We start from the raw sequence: 10,426 nt of genomic DNA, 5'->3' as shown, positions 1-10,426 counted from the left end.
CAAGTAAACATAAAAACAACGAGGAGGAATATCTAGTTATTCAATCTACATCATTGGTCACGTATTGGGTGATTTGGATATCAAGAATTGATTTTTAGTTTGAATGATGTTCCCTTTTCGATATCGAAAACGGTAAATGACATAATATTAATATCATTTATGGGTGAAGAACAAAAGTAAACGCTCAAAATTAGAATCAGAGAAATTGTGCAAGTTTAGTTTTGTGAATTTCTCATTATTGTTTGGTTTATGTTTCCGCCTTGTAACGCGTATTCTTCTTTCTTGTACATTGCTGGTCTTATTACTTCTTGTAAGTTGTCTCCCTTTTCCTTTTCTAATACTTCTAACCTTTTAAAAAAAAAGCAGAATTACATGTATGAGATGAGGATTTCAATGTAACCTCCTTAACATCTTTAGCCTAATTTAAACAAGTCAGCTAAAGAACACAATATCAAGGTGTGAGGAACATGGGCACAACTTAGTTAGGGCCTGGCGCCTCAATTTATTTTGTTTGGTAGTGAAAATTTTTACACATAGTGTAAATTTACACGTTTTGACCAAAAAATTGAGCCCTGCCCACTTTCATTTACAAAATTTTGTACACAAAATGAGAGACCCCTTGACATGTATGGCCAAATTTTAACACATATGAGAAAAAATGTCATTAGACATTGAAAGTTCAAGTAATCAAGTCTCAACGTCTCATAATCAACACATGTTTAAGTGAAAAATAAAAAATTTAAACGAGTCAAACAAACAAACAAGCCAAACTTAATTCATTCAAAAACGAGCCAACTCAACTAAACTCAACTCAAACATCACAAAATCATTAAACCCCTCCTTATCCCCTCCATATCCCAAACAACTCCCAAACCATGTTCCTCCACTCTCCCAATTTCCATTTCACAAAAAACCCAAATCCCAAAATCCAATTACAATTCTCACCCAAAACTCATCATACCCACAAAAGACCCTTAATTGAATGCTCCAAAACAAGGTCCAAAAGAACAGGTAAGTCCAGGTACCCATCAGAGAAAAGAAAGCTTAAGTCAATCCAACAAACACAGACCCAGTTTGACAAATTCAAAGGCTTTTGGAGGCTGTTTAAGCTCTCCGTGTCGGTTGATAAAGACCCTGGTAAAGATTATTATTGTCTTGAGGTTAATCATGCTTTGCTTGAAGAAATTGCTAAAGTTCTTGAATTCCCGGTAATTGATTTGTTTGTTTCGTACCTTATATTTAAGTATTTAATCAAATGTTAGTTATATGTTTATTATTAGAGGTTGATTTACATTATTCGATTCTAATATTTATATATTTTTGAATTTTAATTTTATTTATTGTAAGGATGAGAATTTATAACTCAGTTTAAAAGCTATCTGGTTTTGTGACCCGCTTATTTTTTTACTATAAAATTGTTTTCTAATTATAAATAACATTTTTTGTAAATTGGATATTAATTTTTAATATATCCCTATTTTATAGGATTTTAGTATCAAATATTTGGTAGAGATTAGTTTTTAATTTAATGATATGTTATAACCCGTTTAAGGGCTATCTGGGTTTGGTGAGACCCATACCCGTGAATAAAGCAATTTGGTTGCTTGAGATAATGTAGGAAGCAACCAAAGAGTTTTTAAATGTTTCGTTTATATATGTTTAAGATGTTTTGTAAGTTAAAAAAATATGGGCTTTTTTTAATTAAAAGATGTTGTTAATGACATGATGTTTTAGGATAAAAAGCTCGGAAAAAAGTGGAGCTTGTTTGGTTATCGAGCCCGAGCTCTAGCCTTGTGTGGGAAGGTTGTTTAGGCTCGTCGAGCGTTAATGAGCATAGGATATTTTTAAGTTTTTTTTTTAACTTTTATGGACTTCTATATGTTAGTTTCATGATGCACAGCTGAGCTCGAGCCGAGCTTAGGTTCGTTAACGTTTTTCTCAAAATATATAAAAAAAATTAAAAAATGTATAAAAATTAATTAATAAATTACAAACGAGTTCGAGCCGAGGCGAGCTTGAGAAAAAGACTCATGAGCCAAACTCGAGCTCTCGTAAGTCAAAACGAGCCTAACCAAAGCCGAACCCGGGCTTGGTTCATTTACACCCCTAGTACCTATGCATTGACCTTGAATTATAAATTATGTAGGTTATTACTTCTGCATTATGCGTATGTTATAAGTATAGACTCTAATATACAAATATGCCCCAAAAATAAAAATAAAAAAAAATTAAAAATAAACAAGCTGGCTTGAGCTCAAAACTTATCTCGTCAAGATAAACAGCTGGCTCGGGTCAGCGCCAGCCTGGCTTAGCTCGGCTCGCATACACCCTTAATCTATTTTATGTTATTGTGCAGGTTGCTTCAATGTTACCACCAGAAGCATTTACAGTTCTACGGAAATCATTTGATGCAAGAAAGGTCTATCACTTCACTTCAAAACATAATCTTGAAACATGACAAAATGTTAAAAAGTTTTCAACTTTCAGAGTCAAAAGGAGCCTAACTTTGTGTACACGGTGGAGTTGGATGTCGAAAAGCTCCTAAATTTAGAACCAAGAACTTGGGACTTCATATCACGTTTAGAACCCAAAATTGGATTAATAGAACACACGCCTCATGAACGAGTCGTTGGTGATTTAGTCAACATAATAAATGATAACAAGAAAGTCAACCATGTTACTAAAAGGCCAAAAATTGCAGTCGTGGGTAGCGGTCCAGCTGGCTTGTTTGCAGCTCTTGTTCTTGCAGAATTTGGTGTTGATGTTACTTTAATAGAAAGAGGGCAGCCCGTGGAGACACGTGGGCGCGATATTGGTGCTTTGGTGGTTAGAAAATTACTCCAACCAGAAAGCAACTTTTGTTTTGGCGAGGTTACAGTTCATCATTCGTTTATATTCTTGTTGCATATTTTTGTAAAATGAGAAAAAAATGTTATATTTGTTATTTATCGCAGACTTATGGTTAACAGGGTGGTGCAGGTACTTGGAGTGATGGAAAGCTGGTTACTAGAATCGGGAGGAACAGTGGAAGTGTTTTGTCGGTTAGTTTATTTTCAGTTTATTTTGAAATGACTATTATGATTTTATATTTTTTTATCCTTTACTGAGATTAATTGAATAATGAAAACTTAGGTTATGAAAACGTTAGTTCGGTTTGGAGCTCCAGAAAGCATCTTGATTGATGGAAAACCGCATTTAGGAACCGATAGATTAATTCCACTTCTGCGCAACTTTCGACAACATTTGCAAGATTTGGGGGTGAGTTGCTTACATGTTCAAGTTTTGTTTAAAATGATTTAACAAAATTTTTTTTTCTTTTTTTGAAGGTTAATATTAGGTTTGGAACGCGGGTGGATGATTTGATTGTAGAAAACGGTCATGTCGTTGGTGTCAATGTATCTGATTCAAGTGGAAGGTTACAGTTTAGTAGTGAGAAACTGGGATTTGATGCGGTTGTGCTTGGAGTTGGGCATTCTGCACGGGATGTATATCAAATGCTTCTTTCTCATAATATGGAATTAATTCCAAAAGATTTTGCTGTAAGTTCCGGTTAAAAATTGTCACGTTTTCCATGTATTATCTGTACCTTTTTCCTAATCTTTTATTTCTGATGAACAGGTTGGCTTACGAGTCGAGCATCCGCAAGAATTGATAAACATTATTCAATACTCTAAGTTGGCGAATGAGGTCCGAAACGGGCGTGGGAAAATACCAGTTGCCGATTACAAGGTTGTTGAGTATGTTCAACGAGACGATAATAATGATAATGCACCGTTTGCTTCACAAAGGAGTTGTTATTCTTTCTGTATGTGTCCCGGGGGGCAGGTAATTTATTATTTTATTCTCAGTTTTCTACTTTATGAATGCATGATTTGAAACATTTATTATTGATTACTTGCATTTTTTTTAGGTTGTTGTGACCAGCATAAATCCATCAGAATTATGTATAAATGGCATGTCGTTTTCTCGAAGAGCATCGAAATGGGCTAATGCTGCACTTGCTGTCACTGTTTCATTGAAGGATTTTAATGCTCTTAATTTTCATGGGCCTCTTGCAGGTGTTGAGTTTCAGGTACTTTATTAAATTTATTTATTTTGTTTTTTTATAAAAATCAGCATAACACATCTTTAGCTTGTTATCTTGATTTTATTCCCAAAATTTATATTTTTTATGGTTTAAAACTTTTGGTTTTTTCAAGAGGGAATTCGAACAAAGAGCGGCTACTATGGGAGGTGGAAATTTTGTCGTGCCCGTGCAAACCGTCAAAGATTTCATGAATAATAAATTATCCGGTAAAATCTTGATTCATTTCATATTTTTAACTACTAGATGTTGCAACTTCGAGCCGTTTACTTATATGCGGGTTACTGAGTCAACCGGGTCAAAGCCCAAGTTGTATTTTTAATGTGCAGAACCTTCTAAATGATGTTATTGATTAAAATCATGACTATCGCTTTGTAATCATATATGACATACTCAAAAGGGGATAGCGGCGCAGCTTGTTGTCCGCTTACCCATTATTCAGATGTAGTTCGGTTTGTGTTTCCAATTGAAAATAAATGAATATTTTTATTTAAAAAAAAATAAAAAAAATTGTAAAATAATCAAAAGACCAAAATTACCATTTTGACCCGTTAATCACTGATTGTACTCACGGCTTGTTTTTATGTTAGCAGCTACTATGCCGTCATCAAGCTATCGATTAGGAGTGAAGGCTGCAAATCTTCACGAGTTATTTCCCGTTCATATAACCGAGGCGTTGCAGCAGTCAATCTCAACATTTGACCAAGAGGTTCTATCTTTGACCTCACTTATTTAACTGTAAAAACATATTTTTTTTTACTAATTTGCGGTTCTTGTCTTCAGTTACCGGGATTTATCTCCAATGAAGCCCTTCTGCATGGAGTCGAGGTAAAATTCTATAATTTGTCGTTTTCTTTAAAGTCAACCGGATCCACAAAACCGACTGTTTTTCAGCTTTAAACTAATTGTGATATTTTCTCCAGACGAGAACTAGTTCTCCAGTCCAGATTCCTAGAAACCCCGACACTTATGAGAGCACGTCGTTAGGAGGTCTGTATCCGGTAGGTGAAGGTGCAGGATATGCAGGTGGGATCGTAAGTGCAGCCGTTGATGGCATGTATGCTGGCTTTGCTTTGGCAAAAAGTCTTGATCTTTACGAGGATGACATCGAATCCATTTTCGGAAGGACTCAGAATTCTGGATTTGTGAAATACTAGATATAGAATATCATTTTTATGATACAAAATTTTGATTCTTAGAAACATATTCTCTTATGTAATATGAGGTAGTTGTGATATAATAATACTTATAAAAATACTCAGTTTATATTCCTCACCATACTACTTTTCATGATGAACTTACCTTAACACAATAATAAGCTATGGGTAATTACGTGCAGTGGCGGACCCATAAATTATTTTTTTGGGGGCGATATCGGAACTTAACATTAATTTTAAGAGGGGCGATCGAGATTTTCACATACAAATAACACTAAAATTATTTTTTTAAGGTAGGCGGCCGCTCCCCCTCCTAAACACATAGGTCTGCCTCTCATTACGCGGATGCCTTTTGTGGTTGCTCTATAACTTGCTCCATTAAACTTTGATGCGGGTAACATTCGTGGTCCATAGAAGGTTGTAATTGAGGAGCAAACGTAACGCCATGGAGATAACGCCATGCACCCAAATGACCACGAATGCTACCCGCAACAAAGTTTCTGGGAGCATGAATGTAATTTATCAAAGTCAAGGAGCAAACGTGAAATCAGTGTAAACCACATGGGGCATCAACATAACTAACTCAGTAATTATTTTTCAATGGACAATGTATCACTTTTGTAATTATTTGAGTAATGCTAATTCCATCAATTTATGTAATACATTAATACCTTATAATTTGGTGTCATGAATGTCTAATTTTCATTGTTATGGGTGTGGGTAAAAGTTATTATTGTAGACATCATGATAAAGATATGGTAGAAGTCAATATTGTAAATTAAGGATGCTAAGAGGAGGGGGGGGGGGGCGGTGCGTGGTGGCCTCCCCATCACGCGTGATGGGGTTGGTCACACCGCCGCCGGTGGGTTGGTCACGCGAAAAAAAAGAAATCGCGTGATGACCATCACGCTTGGTGAGGGTTACATTTCCAAGAAAAGAGACGTTAGGGGGGGGGGGGGGGGGTGTCGCCGGAAAAAAAAAACAGAGAAGAAGATAGGGAAGAAGAAAGTGTATTATTATTATTATTATTTATATTTTAAATACAATTTACACATTTAACCCCTTAACTTTCACATTTCTTTTAAACAGAATTTAGAATAATTTACGAATTAAACCTTGAACTTTTGAATGCTATAAAAATTATATAAAAGTCGGCTAAGTTGGCGGAAACGTGACGAGACCTATATCAACCATTTCTTTGTCGGTTTTTATTTATTTATTTATCTTTGTAACATTTAATCTTGCAAAAAAAAAACAAAAAAAAAAAAACCATCACACCACACCACCACCCCTAGTAAAAAACCATCACATGTAATGGATTTGGGATTGATGATGTGACGGATGGTGATTGGGTGGGGTGTGTGATGAGTGATCACACCACATCCACCACCCCTCCCACCCTAAAGTTGTTGGGATTACTTTAGTTGCTTTTTAAATACATAATAGACCTTATTATTTGATCCTATAACGTGCTACATCTAATGATGAATAAATATAATAACGTGTTTAGGGTTTTAATAATATTGAAATTCATGACCCTTAAGACTTATCTTCATAACTAAGTTATGATTTAACCCTTTTTTCCCTTCTTTCATATGAGTGTGATATTATTAACCAAATTGTGGTTATAATTTAATAGTAAAAAGTAATCATAAAAATAATATTATCATAATCTTAAGGGTGTTGGATCTAACCAATAAACTTTTGTTATTTTGTTGGTTTATTTTTAAATATTTTTTTACGGTGGTTTATCCTTTAACAATTCCAATCCTTAAAAAATAATAATTGTAAGTTAACCATACATACCATGGTACTATTAATTTTACATTCTGCATTAGATATTTAGATGTCATTCACACATGTATACAAATATTTATACAGAAATTTGTTCAATGCATAACAATTTAGAATAGATAACTACGAGAATCGCATAAACACTTTTACACATTGCATGAAAGATATTCATACATAATAGAGAGAAAAAACGTGAAGTTATAATACTGTCTAATGTATCATATCTTAAATATGTATACATGCATATACGGTTTCTATAATTGCTTATTTAAATTTGGTTAAGGTGATTGATTATAAAAGGATGCTTGATTGTGTTATTATCTACACAATGAGCTTCTATAGATATAAGCACAACAAACAAATATACATGAATAACACATTAAAAGCTACCGAAAAAGAAAATTATAAAAGTGCATGACAAACATCAAATACATTGTTATAACTTATAAATAAGTGATATATTAAGTTCAAGCACAAGAAATTAATTCTTTCAATTACGTTTATTTAAAATGATTATTCTGTTCTTTTCCACCGAAAAGACTCAAAGAGCATACACATATTATATCCCAAATCCACAAGTTTAAAATTATAATAAGCAGTTAGGCACGAAGCACGCTAGTAGGACCATCTCAAGAATATTAAACAATTGTCACTTTTTACATTTATATTATTATAACCATATTTCTTATTTTTAGTTAGATTAATCAATAAATTATATATAGAGAACAATCTCTTTTAACTTTTTACCCTAGTAAATTGAATCAAATGACACCAACCATTTCCTTTTTTCTAAACTCAAATAAGTGACAACCTTTTGGTTTACCGAACCCAATCGTTAATTGTTTTTTACTAATGAATCAAATTTTCATTTTACCTTTACATTATAAATATTTAATAAAAATTAATAATCATCCCAATATCTACTTGACTATTTCCATTTAATGAAGAGATAATTGTTTAGTTACTTATGTATGATAAAAAATAAATAAATTATCGGTTATGATATTATAGTGTAGCACATACTTTGTATTTAACTAAAGAAAAACATTTTTTATGACATATATAGCTCTACTAGTAAACTATTACAATTTTTTTTTACAACCAAAGGTTAGGATTAACACATGTATGTACACATGATTGCGGTTGTATATAGTTCTATACATTAAGGGTCGCTCAACACACAATCAATTTTATGCTAAGAAATGCAAGAATCAATTAAAAATTGTACATGTTATTCTAACTATGATATATAAAACAGTTATGCAACTATACCATCATCTTTCTTTATTTCTTCCGATTTATCTTTAAATAATTATGTACTCACTCTGATGGTTCTCTATTTAAATTTTCTTTTTACAATAAACACAAGCTCTAAAATTTAAATTTTTTTATAAACTCACATTTTAGGTGTAGTAATATGTTTGTTGATACATTAAAAGTCACGCATACATTGCACATCAAAATTCAAAATCCATGATGGCTATATATACTTTAGTAACTTTATAATGATTATTCTTAAAAGGATTAAAGTGTATGTCTCGTTGGCGCCAAAGCATTCTTCTCTAAGCTCCCTCAATTCTCAACTAACTTCACTCTCTTCATATATTCTTGAAGACGTACCTATTCATCTCCATTCCCGGAGTATCAGAGACCACCCTTAGGAGAAAACCAGTCATAGGTGACGTGACGTATTACTATTAATTATATTGTTATGCATGGGCTTTGAAAATAAGTTATTCATGTTGAAGAGGTAGGTCCCAGCAGAGCCCAGTTGGACCCGTAGGAATCACCTTGAAGAGAGACGTCTGCGCAGAAACCAACTGGATCCGCAGCACCCACCATGCTCAGAGACATGACGTCCTTACGCGCAGTACGCAAGCTGTTCCCGCAGGAAATGCCTCCCAATGGTGTACTCCGCCTGTTCCCGCAGCTGCGGATACAAGCCATCAGGGAAGGCCACCCGCGCAGCAAGGCTACACGCACAAGGCACTTAGCTCTCAATAATTCAGTAGTCACCTGAAAGAATGAGCAAAGCCGGGAACAATCCCGCACAAAGGCGGGAGGGGGAATACTCCCGCCCAAATGAGCCAGTCCGTACGATACTGGAAGATCTTTTGTACTGTACCTGACGAGGTATGGGCAAAAGATCTGACCAGAGATACGACAGCCCATTGACAACAGTATGGCGAGCAGCATGCTCTTGTACTGTATGTCACTATTAGCCGCTACCTACTCACCAACTCCTGTCATACCACGTGCATAGCCTACAGTTGGTGGAAAAGGAATAGTACACAGCAGGCCTGGTCACTGTCAGCCGCTGCCTACCCACCAACTGCCATCATGGCATGTGCGTAGGCCACAGTTGGTAGAACAGGAATACTATTCAGCCGGCCATACCCTCTTGGAAACCTACCTTCGGCTATAAATACCCCAAATGGTATGATCATCTCATCTTATCTTGTATCTTACATCTTATACCTGATATCTGCTCTAGCAATCTCTTAATATACATTTATATTCAAGAGCAATCTAGTCTGATTCTCACGCCGGAGGGTGGTTACAAGGAGAAACCCCCCCTTCTCAGTGACGAGCTTACGGTGTCTGTTTTGCAGGTTATCAGAAGAACCATCTTTGCCGGATCTAACCCCTCGTGGGAAACATCTATTTAACCCCCAGATTATCTGTAATCTGCCCGGGGTAACTTAGTGTTTCTTCATTGGCGCCATCCGTGCATAAAAGCTAGAACTTCATTTCTTTTCAGTTTTTTCAAACTTCTGGAAAGATGGTTAAAGAAACTCCGGTAACCACAACCCGAGCTACTCAGGGGAATACCGGCGACTACACAGTTTTTACGAACACTACCCCGGTTACCCAAGCCGAGGCAAGTGCAGTAAATAATCGCTCACTGGGATTCACCGATACCCAGTTAGAGAGACAACGAACGAGGCTCCCCCGCCAAACACTCGATGAAGTTAAAGCGTGGGCGGAAGCACGTCAAAAAGAATTCCAAGCCGAGTTGGATGAACGCTTACGTTCACTCCAACAGCGTGAGGAATTCGGAGAGTACTGGGACAATGATTCGGAGGAATCCGATAGTGACGCAAACCCTCGTCATAGGGCGAAAGGGAAGCGTAAGGAAACAGATTCCCAACCGAGAAGGCGTTTTGGAGAAACCTTCAAACCAAAAAACGCAGGTGGAAACCCACGTGACTTCTCCAAAACATTTACACCAACTGCTGCAAAGGCGGGAAAGTCCAAATTTGCAAGGGACATTGCGGAAGCAATCGTCCCGAAAAGTGCCAAACAGATGTCTAACATCGGCACTTACGATGGTATATCTGATCCAGACTATCATTTGAACAGGTTCATAGCGGGGGCAACCGTCAGTAGT

General features: G+C 35.7%; 1 protein-coding gene across 1 annotated transcript; it reads left to right on the top strand.

Moving 5' to 3' along the window:
- The first annotated feature begins 806 nt into the window (after positions 1-806).
- LOC143568652 (uncharacterized) lies at positions 807-5,331 on the top strand. The gene is made up of 12 exons (XM_077054755.1): positions 807-1,208; positions 2,357-2,419; positions 2,488-2,871; positions 2,970-3,041; positions 3,133-3,258; positions 3,327-3,539; positions 3,619-3,825; positions 3,911-4,072; positions 4,200-4,293; positions 4,678-4,793; positions 4,868-4,912; positions 5,008-5,331. Exons 1-12 carry the CDS (start codon positions 876-878, stop codon positions 5,239-5,241), a joined length of 2,049 nt encoding a protein of 682 aa, XP_076910870.1. The 5' UTR covers positions 807-875; the 3' UTR covers positions 5,242-5,331.
- Positions 5,332-10,426: the final 5,095 nt, after the last annotated feature.

The sequence above is a fragment of the Bidens hawaiensis genome, unplaced genomic scaffold, assembly GCF_021521415.1.
Source record: "Bidens hawaiensis isolate Kalapana, Puna unplaced genomic scaffold, B.hawaiensis_p1.1 tig00001236_1, whole genome shotgun sequence".
NCBI lineage: Eukaryota > Viridiplantae > Streptophyta > Magnoliopsida > Asterales > Asteraceae > Bidens > Bidens hawaiensis.
The sequence above is the reverse complement of the archived record's forward strand: the minus strand, read 5'-3'. Positions and strand labels throughout refer to the sequence as shown.